We start from the raw sequence: 14,395 nt of genomic DNA, 5'->3' as shown, positions 1-14,395 counted from the left end.
GAAAATTCAGGACAGGCAAAAGGAGTGACTTTGACACAGAACACTATGGAATTTGTTGCCACGAGACAAAAGGGTGGCCACCAACCTGGAAGGCTTTAAGAGACAATTGGATAAATTCATGGAGAAGCCTCTCAAGGGCCTCTGGCTGCAACTGCTATGCTTCTACCTGCAGTGCCACAAGGACTTAGCCTCTGAGAAACAACTGCTGAGGCTCACATGTGGGGAGAGTGCTGTGGTTGCCCTGCTTCCCACAGGCCTTTGAGGTGGGCCCATGGCTTCATCCAGCAGGACTTAGTGCTGAATCTTATCCCCTTCTTCCAAGAGACCTCAAAGAGCAATTCACCTTACATGGTTTTTCTTTTCAAAAAAAACATAATGCCTTCTCGTGCATCTCTTTGTTATGCTCAGTTAGGAAAATAGGAGGTTCTCCCACATTGAGTCAGATTATTGGTCCACCCGGCCCAGCACTGCTGATTCCAAGGATCCAAATCTCTCCAGGATCTACAGCAGAGATCTTCCCTAGCAGTGCTTCCTGACAACACTCGTCTAGGTGGAGCCATCAAAGATTGCGACTTTGACTTATGCCGTTAGGTTAAAAAGCAGGGTTAGGGAACTTCAGGCTTGGGAGCTGAATGTGGCCCTGCAGTCATTTTTATTTGGCCCCCAGGACTCTCCACGTTACACCCCTAGTGTCCTTGCTTCACATCTAACTGGTGTGTTTTCTCCTGGGTGAAATGTGCCCTGGAACTCTCTGGCAGTGCCTCTTCCTTCTCTGGATGAAGGCCAGGGAGGTGCATGTGAAACTAGCCGAGAAAGTTACATTTTACATTCATTGCCCTTCCCACTTTTGCTCCTAGCCCTATCCAGCAGGGCCATGCGGACCCTGAATGAATGGAATGCGGCCCTCAGGTTGAAAGGGGCTCCCTGCCCATTATAAAGATACTGATGTAGTCAATGGTCATTTCCCACCCTCCAGCAAACATAAGAGAGAACACAACACAAGCCAGTCGTGCTGATCTAAAATTGGTCAGGTGGCATGCCTACAAGCAAATCCAACTGAAAACTGACCCTCAAAACAGCTTTGAGTGCCACGATCTCCTCTGTTAGAGTGGCAAGTTGATCTGTGAGTTCTCCCCTTTTCTTTACAGTACACGTGGTTTGTCCAAAATTACTCTCATTCAAGCAGGATCATTGGTGGTTGAACTCTTGGGAGCATCCCAGTAAGGCTATGGAATGGGAACTCAGAGCATCCCAGTCTTGGGAGGCTGGCGGTGGGTGGATGTCATCAGTAAGCGACAATCTGCTTCTAATGGGAAGAAGAGAGTCTCACGGGGACAGGGGACAGGGTTGTAGCTTTGTGGAGAAGTGGCGGGGGGGGGGGAGAAGGCAATTGGTCATGGCCAAAAAATCAGCAAACTGCAGCAGGCACCAGGTGAAAGGTCTCTGTGCATGCTGCATCTGTCACATTTTCGCCGGTCCACTGATGGAAGATCAGGATCAGGATCAGGATCACAGCTTGCCAATGTGAGCCTTGTGGTAGCACAACTGCATTTCCCTTCCAATTCTGGTCAGTCAATTTCTTCTCCAATGTCTGGAAAGAAAAGGAGGGGAGTAAATGAAACCACACCGAAAATGGGTGATTGACCAAACTGAAAAAAGAGGGGAGGTGTATACATTTTCTCCTGCAGGCCAATTACAAGGTGAAGCAGTTATGGGGCCATGTTCAGAAGCCCATTGCTGATGCGTTATGTAGTGATGAGAGAAGAGGAGGAGGAGGAGGAGTTTGGATTTGATATCCCGCTTTATCACTACCCAAAGGAGTCTCAAAGTGGCTCACATTCTCCTTTCCCTTCCTCCCCCACGACAAACACTCTGTGAGGTGAGTGGGGCTGAGAGACTTCAAAGAAGTGTGACCAGCCCAAGGTCACCCAGCAGCTGCAAGTGGAGGAGTGGAGATGCGAACCTGGTTCACCAGATTACAAGTCTACCGCTCTTAACCACTACACCACACTGGCTCTAAACATTTGGACTAGGTAGATGAGAGAGAGATCAGGGGAGGAATGAGGGGAGGGGGAAGGTTCCACCCAACTTCACTGCTGCATTTGCAGGTTTCAGACAGCCCCTCATCACACACACAAAGTCGGTTCTGCAGCAGGGCTCCACCGTGTGGGCACTTTTTCTCTTTTTACCCAAAATATGTTCTCACGCTGAGTTGGCTTTGCAATGAAAACTGAAGCCAATTCAGACAGACGGCAATGCTTCCTGCCCTCACTCTGGCATCAAGTGGGGCAGAGAAGGCAATCACTACTGCCATCAGGAGGTGGCAAAGAAGGAGGTCAAAGATTTGGGGGTTATTAGCTCTGCCAGGGTGCACTTATCACGCTGGACCTGTGGAAGTGACAATCTGCACATTGACTGCAAAGTGCTGCTTTTCACTTCAAAGCAGCTCAACACACGGGTAGCAACCACTAAGAGGAGACTTTCCTTTACCTTCTTTGTTTTCCGTGTTCTTCAGAGGCTGCAAAGCTGTCAGGGGGAAGAGAAAGAGAGAGCACGGCACATGAGATTATTAGGCCCTAGGGCGTAACACTGAGCAAATGTACTGAACAGAGTAGCATGAATCGTGGAGAATATGACTTTCTGTCTACAACTCTCGCGGAGCCCAAACGTGTGTGCCGTACCCCACTCCAGAGAGACAGCAGACTCCCTCCCTCCCCAGACCCAACTCAGAAAGGCTGCTTCAGAGATGGGAAAGGTTCAGAAAAGTGCAGGATACAGGGGCACAAAACTATCTGTGGGGTGGAGAAAGTGGAAAGGGGGTCTCCTGACTAGGCTGCACCGGTTCAGTCTGCATGGCATTGGAAGACACAGATGACATCATAGAATCATAGAGGGCCATCCAGTCCAACTCCCTGCCAAGCAGGAAACACCATCAAAGCATTCCTGACAGATGGCTGTCAAGCCTCCGCTTAAAGAGCTCCAAAGAAGGAGACTCCACCACACTCCTTGGCAGCAAATTCCACTCCCGAACAGCTCTCACTGTCAGGAAGTTCTTCCTAATGTTTAGGTGCAATCTTCTTTCATGTAGTTTGAATCCATTGCCCCGTGTCCGCTTCTCTGGAGCAGCAGAAAACAACCTTTCACACTCCTCTATATGACATCCTTTTATATATTTGAACATGGCTATCATATCACCCCTTAACCTTGTCTTCTCCAGGCTAAACATACCCAGCTCCCTAAGCCGTTCTTCATAAGGCATTGTTTCCAGGCCTTTGACCATTTTGGTTGCCCTCCTCTGGACACGTTCCAGCTTGTCAGTATCCTTCTTGAACTGTGGTGTCCAGAACTGGACACAATACTCCAGGTGAGGTCTGACCAGAGCGGAATAGAGTGGTACTATTACTTCCCTTGATCTAGACGCTATACTCCTATTGATGCAGCCCAGAATTGCATTGGCTTTTTTAGCTGCTGCATCACACTGTTGACTCATGTCAAGTTTGTGGTCTACCAAGACTCCTAAATCCTTTTCACATGTACTGCTCTCAAGCCAGGTGTCACCCATCCTGTATTTGGGCCTTTCTTTCTTTTTTTGCCCAAGTGTAGTACTTTACATTTCTCCCTGTTAAAATTCATCTTGTTTGCTTTGGCCCAGTTCTCTAATCTGTTAAGGTCATTTTGAAGTGTGATCCTGTCCTCTGGGGTATTAGCCACCCCTCCCAATTTGGTGTCATCTGCAAACTTGATCAGGATGCCCTCAAGCCCATCATGTGACATCACGCACACATCACATACACGGATGACATCACACACACGCCGCCCCCCTCCCCCCAATCTTGGGGGCAATGCAGCGCCTGTGATTCAAGGTAATGAATTACGGTATGTGGTGCACAGGAGCAGAATGAGAAGCTAAGGTTTCAAAATGGAATCTGGTAGGAACACAGAAAACTGCCTCCCACAAGGGCAGACTATTTGCTCCTTTGGCCCACTGCTTCCTGCTCTGGCTGGCAGCAGCTCCCAGACAGAGGTCTTTCCCACCACTTGCTACCTGAAGATCCTTCGAACCGGAGAATTTACCTGTGTGCTCCGCCACAGAGCTATGGACCCTCAATTTGCATCCTTGTGGGTGTGAAGCACGACAGGAGTACTTCTCAAAAGGAGGGGGACAAATCTGCAAACCTCACTGCCTGCTTCCCTCCCCCCTCCGAATACCGCAGTCACACAGGTAGAAAACGATGCCTGAAGCCTCCACACTCTCAAGGAAAGATTAGAAACCAGCAACGTGTCTATTGCTGTGCTCAGAAGCAGATAAAGGGAATCACCAGGCTTATAATTAATCCATTTGATTACAGCCGAGTGCAGCTATCACAGTTTATTAAAATGATAATCCAGTTTATCAGAGGCCTGCGTGGCTGAGATCTTTCTGCAGCATATCAGGGAATTCTCTGCTCCAAGTCAATATCGGTGGGTGGGAGGGACATAAAGAAACTGACTTGGACAGAGTCAGACCCCTGGTCCATCTAGCTGACAGAAGCTCTCCAGGGTTCCGACACAGTTCCCACCACTCAAGCTTATTTATTGTGCAATTTATAGGATTTCTAAGTTTTCCTTCACAAGGGTGGGTTACAATCACATAAAGAGACCCTATTAAAATCTGTTAAATTTACATCAGAAGAATAGAGTGCGTCCTAATATAGGCCCCATCTGCGCCACACATTTAAAGCATTATCATCACACTCAAAACACAGCCCTGGTTCCCCCCCACAAAGACTCCTGGGAACTGTAGTTTGCAAAAGGTGTTGAGCGTTGTTACGAAACCCCTATTGTGCAGATGAGGTCGTATATATCTCAGCAGTCGAAGGCAAAATAAAGAGGTGCACTTGGAGATGCTGGGGATAGAACCTGGGACCTCCTGCATGCAAAGCCTGAGCTCTACCACTGATTTAGGCAAGCATCCATGGTGGTGATGCTCTCAAAGCACTCCGTGTTGGAAGAAAGCAATATGTGTCGTACCATTCCGACTACATATGCAACAGCAGCCCTAGCCTAAACACTGAAGATAGAAGGAAAAATATGGGCTGATCCAGCTTCAAATTCAACAGAACTCCTAGCCTGAACAACAGGAATAATATTGACCCAATCTAGTACTCTGCTACTACCATGGTACCTTGGTTCTCAAACTTAATCCATTCCGGAAGTCCATTCCAAAACCAAAGCGTTCCAAAACCAAGGCGCGCTTTCCCATAGAAAGTAATGCAAAATGGATTGACCCGTTTCAGACTTTTCAAAACAGCCCCTAAAACAGCAATTTAACATGAATTTTACTACCCGACGAGACCGTTCATCCATAAAATGAAAGCAATAACCCATGTGCTGCAGCCACACAATCCATCGATCAATCAGTAGCTGAACAGGTTTCCGCACAGTCACAAAAACAAAACAAAAAAAAGCCGCAAAAACAAAAACGCAACATAAATAGCAAAAACAAGACAGCGTGACACTCAAAAAGGAAGTGTGGCACTCAAATCGGAAGCGTAACACTCAAAACAGAGCACATTCGGCTTCCGAAAAATGTTCGCAAACTGGAACGCTTCCGGGTTTGCAGTGTTTGGGTTCCAAACTGTTTGAGTACCAAGGCGTTTGAGAAACAAGATACCACTGTTTTATTTTTTAGACTTTTCAGCCCAGAACATACAATCAGAGACCGGCTGCTCCCCCCCCCCCCATGCGCAGTTTCACATTGGCCGGGATCCGTAAACTGGCAAGCTATAGTTGTTAGCACACGACACACCCCAGAGTTCTTGCCAGAAAGATACGAAATCCGACTAACCTGTCTTGGATCCTTCTCCTTCATCCTGTTCCTCTCTTGCTGGGGGGAAAAAGTGCAAAAAAGGAAGGTTAAAAAATAAAAACCAAACACTGCCATCCAGTGGTTAAATATCCCCATTATCAGGCCAGGCGGAGCTGTGTAGTACTGGACTCACTGATACTATGAAGATACACATCAAGGAGGGAGAACATATGGTCTTCCTGCTGTTGTGGGACTCAAACTCCCATCAGCCCCTGCCAATGGGCAGGGCTTTTTTTCCAGCCGGAAATTGCCAGAACACAATTCTGCCACCTCTCAGGTGGGTGTCATTGCCATTATAAAGGAACAAGGGAAGCTTTCATTGTGAGTTCCGGCACCTCTTTTTTCCTAGAAAAATAGCACTGGAGTTGTAGTCTAGTAACACCATGCAGGAGAAAGCTGGTCCACACTACAGAAGGGGTTGTTTTTTTAACAAGCAAACAAGCCACTTTTAGCAACGAGAAATAGCAAAAAATGGGTACAACTCAGAAACTAACACCAAGAAGCTAACACAACAGAGCCTTTCCAAACTCCCTTCTCGCTGTACTAAAAACTTGCTTTAAATTGCCACTTTCCTCCTCAATTTCATCCCAAGGTAAAGGTAAAGGTAAAGGGACCCCTGACCATTAGGTCCAGTCGTGTCCGACTCTGGGGTTGCGGCGCTCATCTGGCGTTACTGGCCGAGGGAGCCGGCGTACAGCTTCCGGGTCATGTGGCCAGCATGACCAAGCCACTTCTGGCGAACCAGAGCAGTGCATGGAAATGGGTGTTTACCTTCCCGCCAGAGCGGTACCTATTTATCTACTTGCACTTTCATGCTTTCGAACTGCTAGGTGGGCAGGAGCAGGGACCGAGCAACAGGAGCTCACCCCGTCGTGGGGATTCAAACCTTCTGATCAGCAAGCCCTAGGCTCTGTGGTTTAACCCACAGCGCCACCCACGTCCCCTTAATTTCATACCCTGCTCACTCTTATTAAACATCTGCCACTTTTAAAAATCACAATTTCCCCCTCTCGGTGTCCTTCCATCCCTGCTTTACTCAAACATCTGCTGTTGTTTAAAACATCCTCTCTTTTTTTTCTCCTTTCAGCATCTTTCCCAACTTGCTGTACTCAGACTTCTGCATCTTCCATTCCTCGGCTGTCTCATGAGTGGGAGATAAAGGATGTGGCATCCTCAAATATCCCATAGTACTTTACTCAATCCTCTGCCATTGTTTTAAACCAAAATTTCAGTGTCTCGTCCTTCTTGGTCCCATGCCACACTGTCCCTTGTGCTCCCCTCCCCTGCCATGACTTCATGCAAACCCAGGTTTGTGATGCAACGCTGCAAACCCTCCAATGGGGACTTGCACAAAGACATTCTTTCACTTTGATTATATTTATGTATACCAGCTCTCTCCCTCTCTTCTTTGCAGCTCTGACGAATTTTCTTCTGGCACACATACGCCAGGGCAACCAGTAGGACGACGAGGCAGATGGCCAGTCCTACTGTCACCCAGAGAGCCACAGCAGGAAACAGGAGGTGTTGACCTGGAAAGGAGAAAACAGGGAGAAGATGGTAAAGTCTCTGTCAGTGCCACTGATGGAAAGCAAAGGAGGGAAATGTCTCTGAAGGGAAACAGGTAAATCCACTGGGGTACCACAAGGTCATCTGCACACATACCAGATCTCACTTTAGACAAGGAGATCCTAACAGACGTCCCATTTAAGATGTATGAAAATATTCCCGCAGAATTTGTGCAAGATGTTCTGCTTTGCTACTCTATCCATCCATCTATCTATCTATCTATAATTTTTATTAAATTTTCTGTTTTACAATTTAGAATATTCATTTAAACAACTTTAAAATATCCATGACTTCCCTTCTTCTCTTTCCATGGTTCATTTTGCATAACATAAATCCCTGCATATTTTATATAAACTATATAATTCAGTATTCCATTATTGCATCCATAAAAACTTATTTACACTGTTGAATTTATCTTAATACTGCCAACGTTTTCAAGTGTACACAACTTTCCCCCAAATATTCAATAAACATTTTCCAATCTTCTTTAAACGAAGGTTCTTCTTGTTCTCTTATTCCATAAGTTAGATCCGCAAGTTGTACATATTCCATCAGTTTAAGCTGCCATTCTTCTTTAGTTGGGACCTCACTCATTTTCCACTTTGGAGCTAACAAAACACAGGCCGCTGTAGTGGCATACACAAATAACCCTTTTTGACACCTAGGAATTTCCATCCGAATTATCCCCAACAAAAAGGACTCTGTTTGTTGTTTTGAAAAGTGATTTTTTTTCAAAACAAAATAAACAAATTCCTTCCAGTAACACCTTTTTAAAAAATTCATTATAAATTATTTCCCAATACCCTTTTACCATTTTACAGGTCCACCACATATGAAAGAACGTTCCCTCAACCTCCTTGCAACTCCAACACTTATCTGATTCTGTCTTAAACCCCTCCCCACTCCCTCACTGTATTTAAGGGTTTGGTGACTTCCGTCTCAGTGTATCTGAAGAAGTGTGCATGCACACGAAAGCTCATACCAAAAACAAACTTAGTTGGTCTCTAAGGTGCTACTGGAAGGATTTATTTGTTTTGTTTTGTTTCAACTGAGCAAGTTGAAGACTATAGAGGTCACTGTCCTGCCTGACAACTCTGGTGTCACTCTGGTGTAGGTCAGAGTAGCAAGCGTTTGGAGAATTGGGGGAGGAGGATATTGCAGGCCCCACCCCCTTGTGATCTATTTTTCTCACTTGGCCAATTCATCCCCAGGTAGTGGGGTGGCGGGCGCTGTCCAGCCTGCAATCACCCCACACTTAACAATGATATTTGCATCAGGCCCTGGGACCTGGGAAACATCCTTGCCTGTTGTAGTAAAGGTAAAGGTAAAGGGACCCCTGACCATCAGGTCCAGTCGTGTCCGACTCTGGGGTTGCGGCGCTCATCTCGCTTTATAGGCCAAGGGAGCCGGCGTTTGTCCGCAGACAGTTTTTCTGGGTCATGTGGCCAGCATGACAAAGCCGCTTCTGGTGAACCAGAGCAGCGCACAGAAACGCCGTTTACCTTCCTGCTGGAGCGGTCCCTATTTATCTACTTGCACTTTGATGTGCTTTCGAACTGCTAGGTGGGCAGGAGCTGGGACCGAGCAACGGGAGCTCACCCCATGGCAGGGATTCGAACCGCCGACCTTCTGATCAGCAAGCCCTAGACTCTGTGGTTTAACCCACAGCGCCACCTGTTGTAGTATTGGGTCATAAAACCTTTGACCCAAGTGGTGCTGCTGACCGGCACTGCAATCAATCACATTTACAATCTTCTCTGACATCAATGGTGCCCAGGCACACTTCTCGCTGCGCTCTGAGCGTTCTTCAGTAGCAGAGTAAAATGCAGGACAGGATGGCTTGCTGAGGTCTGCTTCTTCGTGGTGTCTTGAAATAACTCGACAGACACCAGTGCTACTAAACTAACGTAGCTTTATTTAGTAGCACACACAGAAGTCCTACAGACTCGAGCTGCATGTCTGCAGCAAAGCAAACACATTCAGCAGTAAGCACACTGGACAAAGCACACTAAGCACTAAGGGGAAAGTGAAACCAAACCTCCCCTTTTCTAGACAAAGGAAAAGTGCCCGTATTACAGTGGGCAAGGCTCCCAGGATCAGAACGCCTCTTGCATCATTAACTCTAAGATGCCCAGAAAACCTGACATTGCCCAACCATCAAAATTCACCATGGGCCAGTGACTCTCTCTCCCAGCAGCCTACCTTACAGGGTTGTTGAGAGGGGTGGTTGGGAAAGAACTATACCTGTCACCTTGAAGTTCTTGGAAGAAAGGTAGGGGTAGAATCATAGAATCGTAGAGGAAGGAACCCCAAGGGTCATCTCATCCAAACCCCTGTAATGTAGGAAACTCAGCTATAGCATCCATGACAGATGGCCATCCAACCTCTGCTTTAAAACCTCCAGGGAAGGAGAGTCCACAACCTCCTGACAGAGACCATTCCACGGTCGAACAGCTCTTACTGCCAAAAAGTTCTCCCTGGTGTTTAGGCAGAATCTCCTTCCTTGTAACTTAAAGCCAATGGTTTTGAGTCCTACCCTCCAGAGCAGGAGAAATCAAGCAAATTCAAATTGTACAAATGGGATGGATAAGCCTTGCACACAGACGGCGATGTCCAGAATTTTGATGAATGTGCTTCTTAAGTTTCGTTAAAGGGCTTCTGGGGTGGAAGAAGCAGAATCAGCTGGAGAAGTGGAGAATAAGGGGACACTCCCTGCAAAACTGGAGTCAATCGTGTACTTTTGCACGTTCAGGAGCCAAAATTCCCCCGCCCAATAAGAGCTGGTGGAAAGACAATGGTTCGCTCAGACTTTGGGAGTCAGGGGTCAAATGGATGCATCCAATCGCTGCCTTTCTACAGGGCCAGCGGATACACCAGGGAAGGCAAGGAAACAGCAGGTTGAAATTACCCTGTAAAACACTTCATTAACCTTTAAATAATTATGCTAATAAATTCAAATAGATGCTGATTGTCACACTTTGCTAGAGAAGGGAGTCTCGGCTAAAGGCACTTTAAAACAGGACCAATCTCCTGCATAGGCAGCAATTCCATGTACGCCAAGAAGAGGGCAAGGGAAGAAGGATTGGAACTGTGCAAACTCATATGCACCAATATTTCCAACGAGCGCAGCCATCTGTATCAGGCCTTCCAGACTCTCCCCAGGCTAAACCGCTCACCAGCCCTGCTTTGCATCCTCCTGGAATGTTTTTGCCTGGCTGGAACATGTCCTGGAACTCTGATATTGCGTCTTGCTTGTCAGGATGGGGAGACACAGAGAGCAGTGCGCAAGTAGAAGCCAGCCTGTTTTAGAGATGTTGAATTTAGATGCATGTCTCTGTCCACTTTTGCCTCTCACACCACTGGCACACTCAGAAGGGAACGTGGCCTTCAGGCTAAAATAAGTAAATAAAAGGTTTGCCACCTCTCTCCTATTCAAAAGTGCAGATTAGCCCTACCCACTGGCGTCCACAAATAAGGGGTGGGTGCTAGGGGCAAGGCTAGTGAGCACATCTGGTGTTCAGGACATGGCTACTCATTGGTCTTACACCAAGCATTGGTCTTGCACCAAGCTATGGCTTTCAAATAGGGCTGAAGATTTCTGGTGTCCATTGATAGATACAAGGACAAAATACAATCCGTCCATCTCACGTGCACATATATTGTTCTGAGAGTATCCTGGTGTTTTGTGTGTTTGCCAAGATTTACTTGGCACTTTTGTAAAATAAAAGTAAAGGCGAAAAAGAAGAAGGAAATGCCTTTATATATGTAATATGTGCAGAGTGCTATTCCTGGGCACCACAGTTCAAGCGCCACAGTTCTGGGCACCACAGTTCAAGAAGGATACTGACAAGCTGGAAGGTGTCCAGAGGAGGGCAACCAAAATGGTCAAAGGCCTGGAAACGATGCCTTATGAGGAATGGCTTAGGGAGCTGGGTATGTTTAGCGTGGAGAAGAGAAGGTTAAGGGGTGATATGATAGCCATGTTCAAATATATAAAAGGATGTCATATAGAGGAGGGAGAAAGGTTGTTTTCTGCTGCTCCAGAGAAGCGGACACGGAGCAATGGATTCAAACTACAAGAAAGAAGATTCCACCTAAACATTAGGAAGAACTTCCTGACAGTAAGAGCTGTTCGGCAGTGGAATTTGCTGCCAAGGAGTGTGGTGGAGTCTCCTTCTTTGGAGGTCTTTAAGCAGAGGCTTGACAGCCATCTATCAGGAATGCTTTGATGGTGTTTCCTGCCTGGCAGGGGGTTGGACTGGATGGCCCTTGTGGTCTCTTCCAACTCTATGATTTTATGATTCCTTTCTCACCAGCAGCCCCTAGGGCAGGCCGTGGGTTCAGCCCAACCATCTCCTGGTTCAGATATTTAAAAGGCAGCTAAACTAAAAACCACAGTAAAACTATTTTTTAAAAACCAAACCAAACCACAGAGATTAAACAATCTGTGATGCTGCTAAGTTTACGTAAAATGTATTCCCATCGCAGAATTTGAGTTTTCAGGTTGCAGAAAGTGAGAGGTGCAGAATTCCATATAGAGTTCCAGGAGAAATGCAAACACACGCATACACATACACCACACAATTGCACCTTTGCGATACAGGGCTACCATAAGCATCTCTTTAACAGCCGTGGCTGCCATACTGTTTAGGCTGCACCCAAGAAAGGGTGTTTTGCCAGGTGTAGCGAGGCCCAGCCATTCTCCATCGCCATTCAAGTGGCGCCATGCATTTAGCCAAAAGGTTTATGTTCCTTGAGGGACCCTCCTTCACAAGCCAGCAATTGCTGTGCCAAGGATAATTAAACACTAATTAATGTTACCTGCAAGTGAACAAGGTTACAAAGAGCTTCAGGGTGTCTATAAAAGTTGAGATGGCGTGACGACAACCGGAAGCCACACGGAAGAACCGGGGGAAGTCATGTGAACAGGATTTCACAGGGAGATCGAACTTCCATCAAAGATCAATGGCTGCACTCCTATATACGCCTACCAAGGAGTAAATCCCACCGATCCGTGTTTTCTACTGCAAAAACTGCAATCCTAAACATATTTACCTGGAAAACTGTATGACTCCAACTCCCATGTATGGCCAATAGTCAAGGATGATGGGAGTTGTTGTCAAAAGTTGGAGGAAGGCTGTTCTAAGCAAACATAGGCAGGACTGAACTGCCATATTGATCCTAACCTGAAACCCAATAAGGTTTAAAAGGTAAAAGGATCCCTGACCATTAGGTCCAGTCGTGGACGACTCTGGGATTGTGGCGCTCATCTCGCTTTATTGGCCGAGGGAGCCGGCGTACAACTTCTGGGTCATGTGGCCAGCATGACTAAGCCACTTCTGGTGAACCAGAGCAGCACACGGAAACGCCGTTTACCTTCCCGCTGGAGTGGTACCTATTTATCTACTTGCACTTTCGTGCTTTCAAACTGCTAGGTTGGCAGGAGCAGGGACCGAGCAACGGGAGCTCGCCCTGTTGCGGGGATTCGAACTGCTGACCTTCTGATCGGCAAGCCCCAGGCTCTGTGGTTTAACCCACAGCGCCACCCACGTCCCTAAGCTTTAGCACAGGGCAATATTATAAAGCAGACCCTTTTTAAAAGAGAAGACAAGCACAGGCATGCTTGACCTCTGGAAAGTTTTATAAAAGGTAGACAACATCCGTCTAAAATCCAAGACGCTATACTAAGCAGTCGGCTGTGATCTGAGCCAAGGAAAGATCTCCCACCAGAGGTTGTGGAATCTACTTCCCTTGAGGTTTTAAAGCAGAGGTTGGATGGTGATCCTGTCATGGATGCTTTAGCTGAGATTGCTGCATTGTAGGGGGTTGGACTAGATGACCCTAAGGGTCCCTTCAAATGCTACAATTCTATGATTCTATCACTTATAGAAGGCAGGCTCTCCCAAGCTGGCACCATCTGGATACTGTTGGAGTTCAACTCCCATCAGCCCCAACCGGCATGGACAACAGTCAGGCAAGATGGGAGGTTGTAGCTCAGTTAACATATGGAAGGCACTAGGTTAGGGAATAGAGAGGGCATCAATGCACAGAATGCTCAGCATAAGCAAAAGAGACAGGCCCCCGTCTCTCAGAACTTACGAGTTATATTTGTCAAGGGAGGGGAAGAATGGAGCGAGTCTCAGCGGCGATTGCAGCTAGATTCAGGAATCATCCTCAGGCTGGTGCATAATTCCTCCATATGGTGTGCTAATAGGACCAGAGGGGAAAGCCTCTGTTTTGGAAGTTCTGAACTCCTGGGATAATTCCATGCTGGCTTCTAATCCATTTCAGGATCACAATACCTCAAGGACCACTTCTCCTCATATGAACCTACTAGGACCCTACAATCGTCATCTGAGGCTCTTCTTCATGTGCCTCCTCCACGAGAGGTCCAGAGGGTGGCAACATGAGAACGGGCCTTTTCTGCAGTGGCTCCGTTTGTGGAATGCTCTCCCCAGGGAGGCTTGCCTGGCGCCCTCTTTATACAGTCGTACCTCATGTTGTGTTCGCTGCGGGTTACGAACGCGCCGAACCCGGAAGTACCGGAACGGGTTACTTCCGGGTTTGGTGGTTAGCGCAAGCGCAGGTGCGTCAAATGACGTCATGCACATGTGCAGAAGCGCAGAATCGCGACCCGCGTGTGCACAGAAGTGGCGCTGCAGGTTGCGGACTGCTCATGATTCGAACGGGGCTCCGGAACAGGGATTCGAACCACCAACCTTCTAATCAGCAAGCCCTAGGATCTGTGGTTTAACCCACAGTGCCACCTGGGTCCCTCAGCATCAATATATCAACAGCGAAGAAGAAGAAGAAGAAGAAGAAGAAGAAGAAGAAGAAGAAGAAGAAGAAGAAGAGGAGGAGGAGGAGGAGGAGGAGGAGTTTGGATTTGATATCCCGCTTTATCACTACCCGAAGGAAGAAGTGTGACTAGCCCAAGGTCACCCAGCAGCTGCATGTGGAGGAGTGGAGATGCGAACCCGG

General features: G+C 47.2%; 1 protein-coding gene across 1 annotated transcript in view; it reads right to left on the bottom strand.

Annotated features, from left to right (window-relative positions):
• Positions 1-1,006: 1,006 nt before the first annotated feature.
• The window catches only part of CD276 (CD276 molecule), a 42,958-nt gene continuing 29,569 nt past the window's right edge, over positions 1,007-14,395 (bottom strand). Inside the window, exons 5-8 of the mRNA XM_033167291.1 lie at positions 7,237-7,377; positions 5,828-5,866; positions 2,491-2,526; positions 1,007-1,591 (exon numbers count right to left, since the gene is read on the bottom strand). Coding sequence (XP_033023182.1) covers positions 1,569-1,591; positions 2,491-2,526; positions 5,828-5,866; positions 7,237-7,377 — 239 coding nt within the window. The 3' untranslated portion in view covers positions 1,007-1,568. The remainder of the gene's footprint in view (positions 1,592-2,490; positions 2,527-5,827; positions 5,867-7,236; positions 7,378-14,395) is intronic.

Source organism: Lacerta agilis, chromosome 13, assembly GCF_009819535.1.
Source record: "Lacerta agilis isolate rLacAgi1 chromosome 13, rLacAgi1.pri, whole genome shotgun sequence".
NCBI lineage: Eukaryota > Metazoa > Chordata > Lepidosauria > Squamata > Lacertidae > Lacerta > Lacerta agilis.
The sequence above is the reverse complement of the archived record's forward strand: the minus strand, read 5'-3'. Positions and strand labels throughout refer to the sequence as shown.